Source organism: Leptosomus discolor, chromosome 1 (genome assembly GCF_034619465.1).
Source record: "Leptosomus discolor isolate bLepDis1 chromosome 1, bLepDis1.hap2, whole genome shotgun sequence".
Classification (NCBI taxonomy): domain Eukaryota; kingdom Metazoa; phylum Chordata; class Aves; order Leptosomiformes; family Leptosomidae; genus Leptosomus; species Leptosomus discolor.
The window spans coordinates 130,473,139-130,493,566 of NC_141391.1; the positions used below are offsets into that span (position 1 = coordinate 130,473,139).

At 38.1% G+C, this 20,428-nt stretch overlaps 1 protein-coding gene across 2 annotated transcripts in view; it reads left to right on the forward strand.

The window, feature by feature from the left end:
* STXBP5L (syntaxin binding protein 5L) overlaps nucleotides 1-20,428 on the forward strand; it is a 205,773-nt gene that overhangs the window by 11,480 nt on the left and 173,865 nt on the right. For both annotated transcript variants that reach the window (XM_086464591.1, XM_086464596.1), the window contains exon 2: nucleotides 5,778-5,875. In XM_086464591.1, the coding sequence (XP_086320717.1) occupies nucleotides 5,778-5,875 (98 nt within the window). The remainder of the gene's footprint in view (nucleotides 1-5,777; nucleotides 5,876-20,428) is intronic.

Genomic DNA, 20,428 nt, shown 5'->3' on the forward strand with positions numbered 1-20,428 from the left:
TGAAGATAATAGGCTCATAAGAAATACCCCGCTGAGACAAACCAATGGTCCATATCGCCCAGCAGTCAGTCTCTGACAGTGGCAATAGAATATGTCATTTAGGGAGAGTAATAAATTAGATGACTTTCTGCAGTGCATTCCTTTTCTAATCTCCCATCATCCACCATCACTGGGTAGGAGGTGTCAGAGAGTGTATCCTTAGCCATTCCGGTTAGAATCCATCTATCAATAATGTCCATGAATTTGCCCAGTGCCTTTTTGAACCTGCTGATACTGTCAGCCTTAACAACCCCTATGGTGGCAGGTTTCAGAAGCTCATTACCTGTTGTGTAAAGAAGTATTTCTTTTTTTTTTTTTTTTTCTGCTTTAAACTAATTTTCCATTTGTTTTGAATAGCTCTGTGGTTATGCCAAGTAACAGTTCCACATTTAGCTTACCCATGCTCTTGACAATGTAACTATCAGTCATATCCCACTACAGCCTTCTCCTCTCCGAACTGAAGCTGTAGCACTTTTAGTCTTTCCTGATAAGGCTTGTGTCCATCATCTTGAGCATTAGTTGCCTTCTCTGTATCAGTTCTGACTTGGCTGCTTCTTCAGATGTGGAGACTAGAGCTGCTGGTTGTGGAGATTAGGGTTGCTGCTGCACATTAAACCAAAGACTTCAGAGGAATGCCAACCATGCCCACAAAATCAGTTTCCTGAGTTGTAAATGCTAGTTCCAAATTCAGCATTGTGTAAGCGTAGTTAAGATTTTTTTTCCCTCTAGATGCCTTATCTTACATCTATCCACGCTGAAGCGCATTTATCACCTTCTTGCCCACTTATTCAGGCTGATGAGGTCTTTCAGGAGTCGGTCACCATCAGTACTGAACTTCACTATCCAAAGTAGCATACTATCAGCTATGACCTTGGAGACTTCAGTGTTCACTACCTTTTATAGATCGTTAACAAAGGTGTATGTAATTGGTCCAAGAACTCATCCATTGAGTACCCCACTTTTGAGTTTTCTTCATGGTAAAAATCCATTAAACCCTATCCTTTGTTTTCTCTTATCTAACCAACTTTCAGCATACAAAAAAACTTTTCTCCACTCCCATGACAACTTTGTTTCTTTAGTAACATTGCTGTGGAATGTTTTTGGAAGGCTTTTGGAAAATTTACACATTCATATTCCCTTTATTTACATACATGCTGACAGCTTCATGGAATTAGAGAAAACTAGTCAGACATGATTTCCCATTGTAGAAACTTTGCTGCCTTCTGCAATGATCTTTATCCATGTGCTCAGTTAGTCTTTATTTTACCATCTTGCTGGAGACAGCAATCAGCCTTCCCAGTCTATATAGCTCCAGAGTCCCTTTTGTAGATGACTTTTTCCAAATTATTGTTTATAGCTTTACACAGAGTAAAAGAGCCATCTATGGGTATCTTTATCTAAGAAAAAAAAAAAAAAAGATAATTTTTAGAATATTCTATTATGATGAATGTGCTCAGGAGCCCTCATTCCTAATGTAGGTTAAGAGCTAAACAGAATCCATGGCTGGGGTTTGCAGTTTTGTAAAGTTTTAGCTAAGCTGTGATTTAAAAAAAAAATAGTTTTCCTTTAATGTTGAAAATTTAACTTATAAAACACTTACTCCTTCTCTTTCATTATCTTAGGTTGGAAGCCTACTGATATCTTGTCCTCTTTCCATCTTTTCTGCACAGGGAGCAGTCTTACCCATTGGAGATTCCAGGCACAGAAGCCTATAATTGAGGGATGCTATGGTCTTATAGCGATATAATGCATGGCAGCTCATCTTTATAAGCTCCCATTTTCACTGCTACAGCCTTGGTGAAAGCTGTAATCATTGACATTTTTTAATTTCCTACATAGCTGAGTAAGAGGCTATATAGGTTTCAGTCAACACTTTGTCCTCTCTTCCGTAAACCAATCAATTACATGCTTCAGTGAGATCTTTGCATGTGGCGTGTTGGTCACAATTTGGAAGTAGATTCTACATCCTGAGTCACAGGCTTAGACTGTGTAGTTCAATTCTAACAAATAGACATAATCTCAAAAATTTTTTACGTAAGTAAATTAGTTTTGCTGTCAGATGTTACACAAAACAGGGTATCTGTAAAATATTAGTAAAAAGATAAAAATTTTAAGTTTATGCAAACTAGCAGAAACAGTTTTGACAAGAAACTCTGTTACTTAGTTGATACAGTTTAGAATTGAGTTTAGTCCTGTGTTTTCTGGAGCTATTTAGAGAATATGAAAATAGCTTTGAAAAATGATGTCTTTACAGTCTAATATAAACTGCCATAGAACAAAAATTAAGAAAAACTCTTACCCTGACAAATTGCACTATATACTATTTGAAAAATTATACAATATATTACATATTATTACTAGTGCAATTTTCTTTTTTCAGCTAATGAAATATATCATGGTATCTTAGAAAACGATTGTTGTTATGTTCTGTACAGCACATTAAAGTGTTCATTGGTAGAATACCAGCAAGCCCAAATAATCAATTTCCTATATTCATTTAGGTAAATTGATTGTGTAAAGATTACTTAATGGTATATTCATGCAATTCATTGTAAGAATATTGGCTTAAAATTATTTAAAAGGGAATTTAAAAGAGAATAACAAAGCTGAACAAAGATTTATGGTGAAACTGTAGCTGCATTTGTAATTGTTCTGTTTCAAAGAAATTATTTCACATATTGCACATAAACTCTATGTCCTAGGGAGCATAGACTACCTCTAGAGACAGCAAGCCAAAAAAGGAGACATGAAAGAAAGCTGGATAATGCAGAGAAAAGCAGTCCTGGCTCCATCTGCTGTCTGCTTTTTCTCCTTTTTTTTTTTTTTTTTTTTTCTGGCACGTTCTTTTTTAGGGCATTCAGGGTAGGTAGGTCCTATATTTCTTTGGACACAGACTGATGTTCTGATGTTTTAGGATTCTCTTTTCCTGCTTTTGCCTGCTGTTGAGATAGTTTAATTTTGGAAAAAACACCTACTTCGTTTTGTGTTTTGTGCTCACCATTGATAGTTTTGGTCTGTATTGTTCCAACTAGACACAACTCAGACTAAGTAGGAATGCTTTTCTTTTTGTCACCCTAGGATCAAGTTGATTTTGTGGCCTTCCCCTCTTCTTCATCTGTATTAGAAAATGCTGTAAGGAAGCCCAGGCACAGTTCTAGAATCATTATTCATTCTCACATGTACACTCAGCTTTATCAATGTGTATTTGAAAAGTCTACTTCAACTGCTAGCTTTTCATGTTGATATTTCTCACAGTCCTTGGAAATAGAAGGGTTGTTGGACCAAGGCTGAGGAGAAGAGTCTGGGGGTGTGAAGTTTTACAGCTTGTTCTTGATCTCCTGTTGAATAGGCTTGACCTTCAGAATCACTTTGAGGCTGCTCTAGTTTGTGTCAAAATCTCAACCATAAAGATATCTTTTTCTGCCTTAATGGTGTACAGAATAGCTTGGTTCTCCTTCCAAACTGTTTTTGTCCTTTATGTAGAGTTCTGATAAATATAAATATTTTACTTGAAAATTGTAATTTACTTGGATGTTCAATAGACTTCAACAAATATTTTTTTTTTTTATCTACAAATGACAGAATTTTGCATTCACAAGAACTTTCCAATTGGAATTAGTATAAATACTCAAATTTGGAAAATGGCTGCAAAATAGAAATAACACTTTTGAGTCAATGCTAGAGTTTAAGAATTTTTATTGAACTATGATCCTGAAAAGATGTACATAACTGTGCTTGTAAAACATAGTTCTGTCTCAATAACTGGACCAAATTAAAATTTCCAAATGAAAAGTCTGACAGTAGATTGCAAAAATACAAAAAATACAAAGCAGATGCTAAGTACTTATGCAAGAATGCAAATAAGTCTTTAAAAATACTGATTTTTGCATTCTTAGATCTAAAAAATTAGTACTGAAAGCTCCAGTCATAGCTAAACATCAGAAAACTTACTGTGACTGAAATTGCTAGAAATGCAAACTTTATTATAGGGAGGCTTTCTAAAAATTAATAATAAAAAAAATAATTTGTGAAATACATGTTTTTTTCGGATAAGGAAGAACATTTATTCACAAGAATATAGAAATCTCAAATATAGTAGAAAACTAGTAAAGCAGTTAGGCCAAACATTCAAGACACTAAAAAATACTACAATTCATAATTCCTGACGTTTTTGTGACATGAGAGGTAAAATCATTTTTATAGTACATAAGTCTAGTTCCAGTTTAGATGTCAGAATAAAATATTTTGTATTTGAGTAATCCTACAACTTCAGAAGATGAGAAAGTTAAAAAAAAAAAAAAAACAAAACACAAAGCAAACCAAGCCAGAAACAGAGTTGCGGAGATCTTTGGTAAATGTCTACAATAACATAAAAAGTGAGTTACTTTTCTACAGCTTACTGAAGTAGCATGTGTTTCTAGATTTCTGCAGTCTAGGAACTAATAATTAGGCATTCTTTTAAAGGACATCCCTTATCAGCAATAATTAAGATATGAGATGAGTAAGATTTCTTTTAAGGAAGTGGTTATTTGCTGAAAAATATACGTTTGGTTGTTCCCAAACTACTTGTGAATATCAGTTCAAGTGTTTCCAGCTGTGACGGAAGAGTTGGAGAGATACAGCTGTAGAAATCATCAGCTGCCTTTTACTCAACAGGTCAGCAATTAAGGAATCCCTTTTGTTGAAGTTGTTCTGTAGGGATTGCTGAATGCTTCAGCAGACACAGCTCATGAACAAGATAATTTCAAGAAGGAAAAAAATATCTTAAAAAGTTGAATTTCATGGAGTTCAAAGTACTTCCTCTCCAATCCCAACCATATCTAAAAAAAGAGTCAATCTTAGAGTTCAATATTATATGAAATATTATAAAACATTATTATACTTAAAAAATATATTGTTTGTTACCTAATTTTAGGTAAGCGGTCACACACACAAAATTAATTACATTTAATTTTTATGCCTATGGTCTAGTCTTTTCAATTTCTTTTCTTATGTGAGTGTTCTCCTTCATCAGATTCTTCCTCCTAAGAGTTAGGCAAGTCAGATTGGTCATAACCTCCATGTTAAGGTAACTTAAAATAGTCTTCAAACTGAAGGATGCATTGTGTCATGCTCAGTTCATTTATTCCCCAAGGTATCTCTGCAAAAATTAGAATTAAAAGCATAGTATTATAAATAAAGATTAAGAAAATATGAGTGGGTTCAGTTGCTCATTTTGAGAACATCTTCTCTGGCATCTTTGTTTTTTAAATTAATATTAAGGATTTTTACCTCATAGACATAATTCAGTTTATTGTATCTCTTTCTCTGGTCATATTCCATTTCTTTCTGCTGAAGCTGTTCTGTTGAGGCTGAGGTTATTTGTGACAGTGTTTTAAAAGCATATTATGTGTCTATTTTTCAGTTTACAGTTCAGCTGCCTTGCATATCGAGGTTATCTCTCAGTATACCATATAAGTAATATATACCAGTTATACATTGGCATATGCTTTGCAATCTACTTTGTTACAAGAAAACCATTTAAAATACTACTGAGTAAAGAACATATCTAGAAAGCGACATGAGTGAAGTTCACCTCTGTTATCAAAATACTGTATCTTTTTAAATACTTTCTTCAAATGTGTGGCAAATACTGCAACACATAGCAAAATGTAGATTCTCTTCCTATACGCATAACATAAATCATACATGCTGTTTTCTGTTCTGTTCAAACACTTTGCTCATTTGTTCTGTTTCAGACGGTTCGCCATGGTTTTCCTTACCTACCCACTGCCTTAGCTTTTGACCCAGTTCAGAAAATTCTGGCAATTGGAACAAGAACAGGAGCCATACGAATGTATCCTTTCTCATTTAGAATTTACAGCATTTCTATGTATTTGTAAAACAGTGATGTGCATCATCTACAAGCAGTCAGGTAAGGTTACGGTTTATGTTGTACATTCTACCTCATTTTGCTTTACTAGATGGACTGGAAAAGGATGTGCTGTTGAGGAATTACATTAGGTCCTTAAGGTGTCCAAAGTAAATTTGTTGACTGAGTTTTTGGCATGTCGTTTTGGCATATATTGATTAATATAAAGCAGAATTAATTTTTGGTTTTCAGCATGAAAAGTAGACACTTTTCAGTATGTAAATGTAGACTACAAAGTGGTAATGAGCAAATTGTGAATGTTGTGCTAGGAATAAATAAATTCACTGCTGCAATGCAGCTAGCCAACTGTAGACAGCTTCACTCTAGGTATCTATGTATGAGATATTGTTTAGACTACTCCCGGCGAATGGTGGGAAGTAAGTGATTTTAGGGCAGAATTTATCTCTTCCTGGAGGTGAAACGCTCTAAAAGTGCCTGTTTCATTTCGTTAATGATAAAGGTACATCAGTGCCAGCACTTTATGTATTTTTTTGTACAGTAGGAGTTTTAAGGCAGAAGGATACATAGAATAAATTGAATGTAAATGTAATGAAAATTTGAAAACTTTTATTTAAAAAAAAATCTGAGAATATTTAAATGTGATATGTTTCAAAATGTTTCTCTGCATAATTTTCTTTTTTTTGGTTTGCCATGGTACAAATCTATTATAATTTGGTGAAAATACATATGAAGTAAAGAAAAAAAAAAGAAATATTATTACAGGAAGGTTTAAAAGTTACAAGATACAGAAGTAACAAACCAGTATTTTTTACAACCTTTTTGTAGCTAAATATATTCTGGATTTTAAGTAGGTGACAATGCTGTATAAAATACCATTCTAATCTTCTGGTTCTTTTGCTACCGTTGTTCCCAAGGTAACTCTAAACCTAATGAACCCAAAGGCAGACTACAAAGTAAAGAAAAATCTCCTGGAGAACCAGTCTGTGCTTCATGTAACATTACTAAAACTTTGTTTCCTCCAGTTTGGGGTGCTCTTGTTCAGAACAGTTGCATTTTCATAAGCCTTATTTTCTGATCCAGAACTTCTCAGAAGATTCAACTAAACCTCTAGTTATGTGACAAGCTTTGCTTTGATAGTTTTACTCTTAATATTTACCTATATGAAGTAGATTGACTATATTCTGTTCAATTACAAAGGGGAAAATCCCTTTGAATTTGTGCACTTTTGGGATACTGCAAATCTGGTAGTCATGCTTGCTTCTTTTGGGAGGTACGCAAGGTTAGAATGCTGGAGCTTTGTCTCTGGAAACCTCATTGATATCTTCTGTGAGTGGGGATATTGGGAATTTCGTGAGCAATGTAGATGTAGGAAGAAGACCTTGCAGAAGATTGACTCCTGAGCCCACCTCTTTTTTCCATCTCAACAACATGGCTCTTGTATGAGCAGTGCTGTTACTGACTAGGCGTCCTATACCTTTATAAATCCCTCCTTTGATAAAAATGCAGGTACAGAGCCTGAATTAGTACAGGTTCATGTAAAATTAAGTTAAACCTGCACATCCCCTGCCACAGGAACGGAACATGCAGTGGAAAATCAGCTATATCCCTAAACTTGTATAAAACTCTGTGTATATCTTCTGTGGAAATGGATTATAAAGGGTGAGAGGAAGAAGGGAGATGAATGTTTTTCAAAATGCCCTTCCCTTTAATGTCCCTTCTCCAGTTTTGCTAGCAAATCCCTACCTCATTCACGGAAAATTTTCAACCAGTTCTAGTATCTGAATCAAACAAGAGAATCAAGATTACCAGGGTATTTGATTTTTTTTTTTTTTTAAGAGATGTCATCTCATAATATAAATGCTTCTCAGATTAGGCACACAGAGCCTGGTTTGCTTAATTCAGCTCTGAGCTAATGGAAGCTGTGCTTTGAAGACAGAGAAGCAATTACTTACTCATTTTAACTAAGGCTTCTTCACTTGGCTTTCAAAGGTTCACAGAACATATTACATAAAAAGCCTAGTGGTGGACTAATAACTGCATTTGTACACAAGGCTGAACAGTAATCAGTGAAACAGGGCCTAGGACCACACTGATTTAAGCCAGTCTTCCTGCAACCATTTCTAATTGTTGAAATTGGGCAATAAAATTCAAGTCAAGATGTAACATATTTAGTACTACATCTGAAAATAAATTAATAATGGAATTTTTTTAAAGCAAACTGAAAAAAATATAATTTTAATCACTCTGAGTCTTCCATGGTATCCTGTAAAAATACTCTTTAACAGAGCAGCACAATTTCATTCTGCCATGAGTATGTTAAGTAACAGAAAGAGAGAATTTGTTCCATGCATAGAATGCTAGAAAGGTTTGGGTTGGAAGGGACCTCAAAAGATCACCTAATTCCAACCCCCCTGCCACGGCAGGGACACCTCCCACTAGACCAGGTTGTTCAAGGCTCCGTCCAGCCTGGTTTTTAACACTTCCAGGGATGGAGCATCCACAACTTCCTTAGCGTATGTTGCGTTTGGCTGGTGCTTCTAAACAGTACTGTGGATGGAGTGAAAGGACAGCACATTCAGATACCATCAGAGAAACGAACCCAATTATTTATTTGGTTATTTACTGGTAGCACTAAAAGGGCCTAGTTTGGATCAGACTCTGTTGTGCTGGGCAACACAAAGGCATAGCAAGACAGAACTTACATTTAGTATTCATGTAATGATGTAGAAGAAGTTTTCCTCTGACCAGTGTAAGTCACATAATGGTAGTGTTGCTTCCTTGTCTTTCTAAAAGATTCACAAAGTATTGGTATTTCTGTTGGTCACCAGTTAACAGGTCTCAAAAGACAAGCTGTTTCCAAAGAAAATGAAGCATCTACCTCTGTGTTGCGAATAAATGTTTAACATCACACCTTCAGGTGATCATTTCAGATGATCCAGCAGCAGTACTGAAATTGACTATGCTAAATTGGCCTGAACTAGAGCGTATTATTCATAAGTCGCCATTAGAGTACGGAGATAAATGAAAGTTCGTTTTGGTATGACAGTCAATTTGTCTTCTCTTAGATTTCTTTTCAGGCTGCTTTAGATGCAACTGCTATAGCTCCTATAGCAATGGGAATTGCTGTTGCTATGCTCTACTGATCCTAGCAGTCTCAGTGGGATTCTCAAGGATCTTCAAACAACGATGTAGGTTTTACCTACATCGATGGCTCCTGGGTACTGGATCCTCATAGGGTCAGCTATGCTCCAGCCCACAGAATGAGAGTGCTCTGCAAATCATCAGTGAAAGAGCATCTTCCTGTTACCAACACAAGCTAACAAAATCTGCAAATAAAGGGCGAAAACCCCATTCTTGAAAATTGCTGTGCCATCTGGTCATTCTTTTCCTTTGTTCTAAACACAGGAAATTTTGTTTCCCCTCTGAGGACTTTTTCCCTATTTGAAGTCTATTCTTAGCTCCCATACATTTGATCATTGTTCAGATCATTGCTTGATACCACTCTACCTGAACTATCCTTGCTTCAGGCAAACACACTCGGATGAAATTGAATTCCTTTTCTTATCATCTCCATATCCTTCTTCTCTCGTCACGGTCGAGAACATTCTGACATTACATGCAATAAAACGAAGTGTGCAGTCTCTGGTTACTATCAAGAAGGTTCTGTATCACTGTACAAGGGGGTGAGAAGTTAAGAGACTTGATCAGACTTACGTCTCTTCCTCATTCCAGAGGAAAAGAGAAGTCTGGGGGTTTGTCACATTCTCATTCTGAATAAATAGATTAAAATCAGTGTTGTCAACAATGATTATTCCAGTATCAGATCTGAAGAGGTGGCAGGTTGCTCTCAAATTTCAGCATGCATATTGCCATTTATTCAGCTCTCAAATGCGTGTTAAAATTCATTATAGGTACTTTTTTGGAGTCATTGAGTCCTTGCCTTTGGACTTCTTCCATCACATCAAAGATGTGCTTAGCCAGTACAGCCACCTACTTCAAACATATAGAATACAGCATCTACATATTTTCATATTGAGCTGGTGATTATTTGGTGGTCAGCTGCAGTAAGAAATTCTGAAAGAGATTCTTCTATTGCTGTTATCATCTTTCTTTATTGAGAAATGAAAGTTTGTCTTAAATCCAGTGCAAAGACAACTAGGTCCAGAATGGCTTCCACACCACGAAAAACTTATCCGTCATCAGACAGGCTTAAATTAGTAGTATGTCTTTGGATATGTTTTGGTGTTGTGTACTGTTGTCATTAATTAGACTTAGGGTCTTTGTGTTGTCATGGATGTGGGTTACATGCAAATCTTCACTTTCAGTGTTTATTGCTTCAGCAAAAAAGCAAGATACCCTCAACACATGCGAGGCCTTTCTTATAGTCATAACAGCTTGCTGTATTCCGATGTTATCAGACAATATAGTAGCCTAGGCATTTTGTACTTAAGCAAACAAATCTATTCTGACTCACTAGCACATGAAAGTGGAATTGTTGCTCTGCCCCCACATTTTGCTTAGCTGCACAGTCCTGATGCTCCTTGCTCTGACTGGTGCTCATCAGATATCCGGTTCACCAACCTGGCAAAATACTAGTTCTTTTTTGCTATGTTACTTTTTTTGCCAGATTAGTGAACTGAATTATCTGGTGGTAGTCAGAATGGTGCATAAGAAAACTGGAAGGAATGCATAGTTGGGACTGGACAAAGAGGGAGATAGAGGAGAAATAGAAATTTTGGCAGTAAGAAGCAGGTTATTAGATTTTGTCTTACTATGTGAAATTGCATCCCAGAAATCCAGCTATGGCAGAATGCAGTTGTTTATGAAATTTACCACAAATTGTAGAAATGTCGCCTTTCAGTTTTGAGCAGTATGGAAGATAGCCTATCTTTTGATTATGTTTTTTAAAAAAAATCTTCTTCATGTAAAGCCATTTGCAAATCACAAAAATTCTACAGGCTCTGCTCAAGAGAGATTCTGCATTAGGATCATATTTGGAATCAATTTTCTGGCCTGTTTTATGTGTTTCTTCCAATGCTTTGATAGCAAGGGTGATTTTTGAATGTCAAATACAGTACAACAATATTTATTTTAATAGGTACATTTTGTGAAAAACAAGACATGTCTTCAAGATAGCCAAGAAGGCCAACAGCCTCCTGGCTTGCATCAGCAATAGCGTGTCCAGCAGCAGCAGGGAAGCGATCGTGCCCCTCCACTCAGCACTGGTGAGGCCACACCTTGGGTGCTGTGTGCAATTTTGGGCCCCTCACCACAGGAAAGACATTGAGGTGCTGGAGCATGTCCAGAGAAGGGCAACGAAGCTGGTGAAGGGCCTGGAGAACAGGTCTTATGAGGAGCGGCTGAGGGAACTGGAGTTGTTTAGTCTGGAGAAAAGGAGGCTTAGGGGAGACCTTATCACTCTCTACAACTACCTGAAAGGAGATTGTAGTGAGGTGGGTGTTGGTCTCTTCTCCCAAGTAACAAGTAATAGCATGAGAGGAAACAGCCTCAAGCTGCACCAGGGGAGGTTTAGATTGGACATTAGGAAGAATTTCTTTAGTGAAAGGGTTGTGAAGCACTGGAACAGGCTGCCTGGGGAAGTGGTGGAGTCACTGTCCCTGGAGGTGTTCAAAAGACTTGTAGATGTGGTGTTTATGGACATGGTTTAGTGGTGGACTTGGCAGTGCCAGGTTAATGGTTGGACTCAATGATCTTAAGGGTCTTTTCTAAACTAAATGATTCTATGATTCTATAAGATTATCTTAGTTCTATGAAAAAGATAATAATAATATATTTGATTCCAGAGTTACTCTCCCAAATAAAGGGGAAGGTGAAATCCATACCTAAGATAGCTCTGTTGAATAGCATGGATCTTCAGCAGCTGATGTACACAGAAAGCCTATATTTATTGGGTAAAACTGAGGCTGTTTGTGTGCTCTAGAAAAAATCAGGCAAAGAAAACAAATAGCACTAATCCAGTCATCACCTGCAGAGTTCTGAGGAGGCATGAATTTTCACGATAGTTAAAGGAAGTGAGGTAAAGAATGTTTGACATCAGGTTCGATGTACTTTAAAAGAAAAGAGGATAACTGAGGTTTTGGTCTGTGAGAAGGATGGCATAACATCTAAATATAAAGTGTGACAGATTTGTTCCTCCCTGGAACTGCTGTCTCTTAATCTAAACAAGGTTTCAGTAGATCTTTAAACTTAAAATAAACCGTCTGTGTTCCATACTGTTTACTCTGTGTGATTTATTGGGCAGATGGAATGGGGGAGGCATGGACAAGATCATAAACCCAAGGTTCTGTTGTTTGACTTGGAAGAATCATTGATGCATATCATCTTTATCTCATTGTGGAATACGTTTGGGATTTTTCCAGAGCACTTGAGTGATTTAGGAACACAAACCTCACTGAAAGTCTGTACTTCTAACATAAGTTCTTTTAAAAAACCCCCTGGGAATCCACACATACATATATGTGTTTTTATATGCATAGATACTTAGATAGGTTATTACAGAAGTGAATTTATTGTCAGTCTACAAGAATTAAAAAATAACCAAACGTGTCTGTATGATTAAATCTGACAGAACCAGAGTTTGTGGAATTTTAAATCTGCACTGAGATTATTATGCATCTGGTTATGTATGCACTCATATATTTATGCATATTAGGTCTCTGCATATATGCATAAATTTGGGTCCATTGGTCTCTCAAACCTCTTTCATGCTTTTTACGTAAGCAGGTTAAATATATTACAGTTAAATGTACCGGGCTTTCTTCACTTCCAATCGGTGTTTCTCCAGGAGGTAAAAATGGAGTCTGACATCTGCAACCAAATCTACTAAGAAAACATAGATTTTTATATATTTGGAGATGCACATAAAAATAGCACACAGGTGGATGGATGAGGCAGGATTTTAATTGGAGCTGTTCACTATCTGAAAAAAAATGCTTTCTGGGTGTTTGTTGCAAGAATTTTATTGAGTTTAATTAAAAAACAACTTACTGTGATATTGAAATGATGACTAGTGGTGCTAGTCAACCATTTCACAAAAGCGATGTGTCTTAATTAGACATCGTGTGAGCTTTAGAGCTTTCCCTACCTTTTTTGTTCAAAACTTTCTGTCATCAACAGAAGTATTGTCATGCATAGGAAGTAACACACATCAATTTGCCCTCCTTTCCTGTCTGCTAATTATCTATTTCAGACAAATATTCATGACCTAAATTTGGCAAACATCCTTAAAACATAGAAATTTGTAGTCATACTAAGTACTTTGTTATTTATTTTGACTCTTTTCTTCTTTTGCTTTTATCTGGCAAATACTCTTGGTGGGAGAGAAAATTGGTATTTCTCCAAATAACTTATGAAAACTAATATCTACCAAAAAAGGAAACCCTGAAGTATATAGGTAAGTACATACACTGGGAGTCTTTTAACATTGTGAAGAGGGACCACTTTCTGTCTACTTATGGGTACTCATTCCATTTAAATTCTTGTTGACTTCTTAAAGTTAGGTGCCATTCTTGCGCGTATGTTGTTTATGGAGGGAGGCCATAGACAAAAGTGAGCTGTTGAATGCCTGTCATGAGGTAGAAAGGCTACAATGACTCTGAATAATTGTCTCTGCATTGACAATATCAGTGTAGAAGATTTTTGGAACTTTCTGGAACCAAAGAGATCCAGCTGCAAAGATCTTCTGCAGCAAGGAACATGAACCACAAATTGGTGGTTCAGTATGAGGTGGGACAGACATAGTCACACACTATTTAAGCCAAAAGCTTAGGTATAGATGTAGGACAAGTGCATAAGTTTTTCTGAGCTCTGAAAAATGGGGAGATGGACAAAAGAAAAACTATGATCTGATTCAGAAGAGGAGGAGGGAAAGGTTTCCTTGAAGAGGTTTTCTTCCCTCATCCATGGCCAGCTCAGTCCCTCCCTCCCTAACTGTGACCTGGTTTCGCTCCAGGTCTCATAGTTCTTGGGTTTCTGTTCCTTAGCCCTGACCTGTCTTTTCTTAGTGGCAGCAAACAAGCAATATTCTTTCAATCTCCACCTTTCTCCTGACCTTTGCAAAGCAGCCTCTGAATGACAGATTTTTCTGAGGAAACTGTTTAAGTCAAAAACCAAGATGTCTCCTGAGTGCTTCAGATATAGCGTTCAAAGCCACAGATGAATACAGAAGGAAGAATCAAAAAAGAGCATCATGGGAGAAACCATGTACGAAAGAGATTGTGGGTCAAGAGCTATCAGAAAGTAAATAGCTGAAGCAGTCAAGTCTTAGGTGGTAACTGTAGCATCAATCTCCTCATCCAGAGGGAGCAGAGGGAGGGGAAATGACCCAGAAATTTTGGGACCCCATTCCATTTTAGTGTTGTTATGAAGGAGATCAAAGGTAGTTTAGAAATGTAAAAGTAGAGGTCATCACCACTTAAGCACATTTCTACCAATCTACTCAATCCTTTTCTGGACACACAGTAAGTTCATAGCCCTCCTCAATTGTGTATGTACCATCCCCAGTGCCTGGATTATTTGGAGAATGTGGGAAGGAGTGCTTCAACAAGAACTGATACTTACTATTCCTGTCTGAATGGAAAGGCTGCCCTGAGTCCTTGCAGAGATTTTACAAGGGACAGCAGGCACCTATGATTTGGAGAGAACTGGGAATATTAATGCCCAGTCTCTTACATAACCCCTTGCACTGAGACAAGGACTTTTGACTTCATGTCTCAATGACCTAAGGGCCAGTCAAACCAGAAATGGGCTCCGTCATTGTCAAGGCATATTCTCATGACCCAGCAGTGTAGAGATTATGCAACATCTGTTCTAGTGTAGACGAACACCCAAACAGTATTAAAGATCCTGTACCTGATGGTAAATAAGGCATGAGTCTTCATCAGCTCTTAGGCCAGAGTCAGGTAAGGCACAGACATCATGCCTTCTGGTGAAACCTGTTAAGATGCTTATACGTCTACACTGATGGGCCTCCAAGGCTTGCATAGCATGAGGTGGCAGTTCATGAGATTTAGAAAGTTGTAACAACCCTGAATTGTGCATTAGATGGGAACATGGATTCCATGAACTGTCTCTCCCCTCCATAGTTCTGGAACCCAGAAATCAAAGTCTTAGAAGATTTTGTTGGTGTCTCCTGCTATTACTATTTGAAGGAAGAAAGTTTGAAGGATGTTATCTGAGGCAGTCAATCACCACTGGTGGACTTACTCTTTGCAAATTGGTTACTAACTAAAAAGGAGTTGCAAGGCACCACAGGATGATTGACACTCTTAAAAACAGGCATGGACTTACGAAACTTCATGAAAGGGTGATGATGTCGTTGTACTATCTTACATCAGAAGGGCTTGGCAACTCTGGTCCACGTCTGGAAGTTTTGCCTCAGCTGCTGATCATTTCACATCCAGAGGATAATGCTGTTCCAGAAATCCAAGTTGTTTTCTGGGACCAGAACATCCAGTCATACATGAAGTAATCATGGTGGCAAGGACTCCCAAAAAATCATTCTGCCTTTCTTCCAAAGGAAAGGAGGTCCAGGAGGATGTGCTTATTAAAATATATTTCCAACATAGCTTCTGCAGATGCAAGATTAAATTGCATTCCTCTTCTGAAGCACCTCACAATGTATGTTGTCCAAACTAGTACTGGAGAGGTAAGCCAGGAAGCAGGTACTATTTTGCCACTCAGAAATGGTACAAGCAGGAACAAGAAAAGTAGAAATAAGAAAGACCTTACCTGGGCAGTGATGGCATGTGCAATCACACAGGCAATGAAGTGCTAATGTCAAGTGTGAGAGAGATGCTGAAGGCCAGCATAGTGCTTCCTAGATAGCCTGTAACTAAGTAACGAAGTGTTTGTGGGATAAGTCCCTCTCAAAATGATGTTCAAACCAGATGTCAAATTTGAATAAAAACACCTGAAACAATAAAACTGAAAATGTGACAAGTCTCAGCACAAACTTCTGCTTCTGTTATAACTTAGACATAACTAATGTTCCTGGAGATTTCTTGTGGAAGGAGCCATGAATGATGCAAGATGGTGAGTCTTATGTACCTATTTCCAATTAAGAGCCACTGTATCAGCTTGAATGATCCTCTGGCCTCATAGTAAACAATCAATATTGATATCACATTTCATAATGTCATATACAGGTGCCGGATTTATTAGTCACCTCCTAATGTAATGGAAGAAACCCTGGAACAAAATCAGACAGGAAGCATGCCTTCAGTGTGAAATACCAGGATGTCAGCTTCAGTAGTTTGGGAAAGCAACTTTATTTGTGAAGCATGTGGGTAGATGTATCTTTTCATTTTATGTTTTTGGGAACTTCAATGTGTCTCTTTTATGGGTTAGGTGCGTCAGAAGTGATACTATGACAGGGGAGAAATAACTAAAAATAGGAAGATGACCAACAGCAATGTGCAGAAAGTTACTAGTTTTCTCTTGGCAAGGTGAATCATAGATTAGTTTTGGTTGGAAGGGACTTTTAAAGGTCGTCTAGTCCAACCCCTTTGCAATCAATAGGGACATCTTTAGCTAGATCAGGTTGCTCAGAGTCCCATCCTACCTGACCTTGAAAGTTTCCAGGGATGGGGCTTCTACCACATCTCTGGGCAACCTGTTCCAGTGTTTTACCACCCTCATTGTAAAAAATTTCTTCTTTATATCTAGCCTAAATCTACCCTCTTTTTAAAACCATTACTCCTTGTCCTATCACAACTGGCCCTGCTAAAAAGGTTGCCTCCATCTTTCTTATAGGCCCCCATAAAGTACTGAAAGGCTGCAATAAGGTCTCCCCAGAGCCTTCTCTTCTCCAGGCTGAACAATCCCAACTCTCTTAGCCTGTCCTCATAGGAGAGGTGTTCCATCCCTCTGATCACTTTTGTGGCCCTCCTCTGGACCTGCTCGAGCAGGTCCATGTCTTTCCTGTGCTGATTTCTACAGAGCTGAACACAGCACTCTGCGGGGGGGTCTCACAAGAGTGAGTAGAGGGGGAGAATCCCCTCCCTCCACCTGCTGGCCACACTTCTTTTGATGCAGCCCACGATACAATTGGCCTTGTGAGCTGTGAGTGCACATTGTCTGCTCATGTTCAGCTTTTTGTCCACCAGTACCCCCAAGTCCTTCTCGGCAGGGCTGCTCTCAATCCCTTCATCCCCCAGCCTGTATTGATGCTGGGGGTTGTCCCGACCCAGGTGCAGGACCTTGTACTTGGCCTTGTTGAACCCCATGAAGTTCACACAGGCTGACTTCTTGAGCTTGTCCAGGTCCCTCTGGATGACATCCTTTCCCTCAGGCAAGTCAACCACAGCACTCAGCATGATGTCATCTGCAAACTTGCTAAGTGTGCACATAGTGCTGATGTCTATGTCATCGATGAAGATATTAAGCAGTATTGGCCCCAACATGGACCCAAGGGATGCCACTTGTCACCGATCTCCATCTGGACATTGGCTACCCTCTGGATGTGATCATCCAACCAATTCCTCATCCACTGAACAGTCCACCCATTAAATTCATATCTCTCCAATTTAGAGAAGGATGTTGTGGGGGACCATGTCAAAGGCCTTATAGAAGTCCAGATAGATGACTTCCATAGCTCTTCCCTTGTCCACTGATGTAGTCACTCCATCATAGAAGGCCACTAGGCTGCTCAGGCAGGACTTGCCCATAGTGAAGCCATGATGGCTGTCTCGAATCACCTCCCTGTCCTCTATGTGCCTTAGCGTAGTTTCTAGGAGGTTCTGTTCCATGATCTTCCCAAGCACAGAGGTGAGGCCAACAGGTCAGTAGTTCCCAGGGTCCTCCTTATACCCTTTTTAAAAATGGGTGTTTCCCTTTTTCCAGTCACCAGGGACTTCACCTGACTGCCATGACTTTTCAAATATCATGGAGAGTGGCTTGGCAACTATATCATCCTTTGTGGTTACTCAGTGCTGACTAAAACTTAACCAGCAGAAGTTAATGGAAGTGTATAGCCACATCAGCTGGAATCATGTGGCAAAAGACACATACTTTTCTGCTGAAGCGTGTCTTTCAAATTTTTGCTCTAGCCCCACGGTGTAAGGGAATGCAAGTTATGCGTGTGCCAGGCTTCTGAATTATGCTCTGTGTGGTTACAATAATGTCCTGGGCACCTCTTCTGATTTTGTGTGGATATGCAAAGATCAGTACAATAAAACCATCCAAAATAACTACTTTAAAGAATAACTATAATAAACAAAGTCAACATTATTTAAAGAGTGGTCTCCTGCCATTGCGCTAACATTGTACTAAAATACTTGCAAGCCAAGGTGGACTTAGCAGGCCAGCTCTCATTGATGCTGGGTTTTGATAAAAGAGGAGTCCCTTCCTTTATGTTCTGTCCTCCTTACTCTGTGCATGTTTCCTTTATAGGCATGCTGCATTAGGTATTACATTCCAGATTTTGCAATTACAGTGTCTTTTCTTGATTGTTTCTCATGGTGGGCTGACCTAGCCAGCAGCTAAGCAACACACAGCCGTTCACTCACTCCCCCCAAGAAGGACGGGGTAGAGAACTGGAAAAGCAAAAGCAAGAAAACTCATGAGTTCAGATAGAGACAGTTTAATAAGTGAAGCAAACCTGTGCCTGCAAGGAAAGCAAAAGAAGGAATCCATTAACTACTTCCCATCAGCATACAGATGTCCAGCCACTTCCTAGAAAGCAGGGCCTCAGCACATGGAACAGTTAGTCACTTGGGAAGACAAATGCCATATCCACAAACATCCCTGTTTCCTCCTTCTTTCCCTGAGCATCATACTGAGCACTATGTCACGTGGCATGGAATATCCCTTTGGTGACTTTGGGTCAGCTGTCTTGTCTATGTCCCTTCCCAAACTCTTGTGTACTGTAGCCTACTCACTGCAGGAGCAGGGTGGGCAAGATAGAAAAGCTCAGTGCTGTGCAAGCACTGCTCCACAATCTGGTGTGTTAGAAACACTGTTTTGGTCACATAACCAGAACACACCACCATACAGGCTGCCGTGAAGAAAATCAGCTCCATCCTAGCCAGACTCAGTCCACTTCTTGAAATTCTGCAGGACTGTTTGTTTGAACAGTTGTGGGTTTTAAACAATGATGACTGGAAATCTAGTGATCTTAACATGCTTTCATTGTAAAACTGCTGACCTGAGCAGGAACAGAACTTCAGAATCTTCTCTCTTATTATTGATAGTAACTGTGCTTTCCAGTAAACAGTATCTGGGATTTTTTTTTCATTTTACTAAATAAATATTAGCAAGTCTCTGGGTATATTTACATGTTGCTATTCAACATTAGCTCTAAAAATGCTCACAGATAACATAATAAGGAAATATTAGAATTTGATTCTTTTGTACTATGGTTGATTCCTGGGGAGGTTTTGTGATTGCTCCAGGAAAGCTGAAGCCCTAACTATCCATTACACTGCTAGATTTTAAGCAGCTACAGCAGGTGCATTTGAAATGCTAAGGCTTTTAGAGGAGTTTGAGTTTCTTTTTTGTTATTTAGCTGTATTTTCTACAATGCAAAATTGATAGCTTTGTGACATTATATTTACGTATTTCAATTGCTTGGGTAAATAAATAAGGATCAGTTGGATTATGTGATCTGACCTGAGACACACCAGTTTCAAATGTGCTTTTATTATGAGATGAATCAGTGTGATGTGTGGTAGAAGTAGACTAATGTTTGAGTAAATTCATGTAGTAGGCATGCACATAAATAACTTTAATGAACTAAATAGTCTCTTGGAAGTCTATGCTTAGAATTTAACCTAGTCTTTTAAAATAATTATCTTTTTCTATAGTATTTCCACCATGTAAGTTCACATGTTCAAATAATTTATTGATTTCAGATGTGGATAGATGTTTGCCCCAGTTCCCATTAGATTATAACAGTAGTTCTTTTTTTTTTTCTCAGCAGTTTTATTAATCTTCATTTGTAGAGTTTGAGAGATTCCACTTTTAAGTTGAATGCTTAGAGCTAAGGAGTGGCTAACAAAATACATCAATACTTTATCTATCGAGGAACTTGATTTAAGATATGTGATTTGGTTAGGGAAGTGTTCTTTATTCCTTCTATAGATGTCATACACTCTAATCAGTGGATTATTTGCACAGTTTTAATGCCAATTCATTTTATCTTACTAGCCAAATTCATGAAAGGGACATCAGTTTGAAACCAAAGAATACAGTCTTTTAGATAAAAATTAAATTAAAACTTAACTTTGAATTTGGCCATTTTTAAACAGAAAATGAAATAAGTGTTAGAATGGAAGGTGTTTAGGTGCCATTTGTGAAAACAATCAAGAAAAGTAATTTCCCTGTAGTATATTGATAAGAGGCTCCTGGAAGATAAGAGTGTCTTCAGGGTGATGCAGAGGACAGAGTCTTTACCTATGTCTTATTCTATTGTGGAGAGTGACCTAACCATCAGTACACAAATGGGGCATAAGTAGCACTGTCTTTCTTTCCTAGTTTTTGAGAGTTATCCAACTGGTA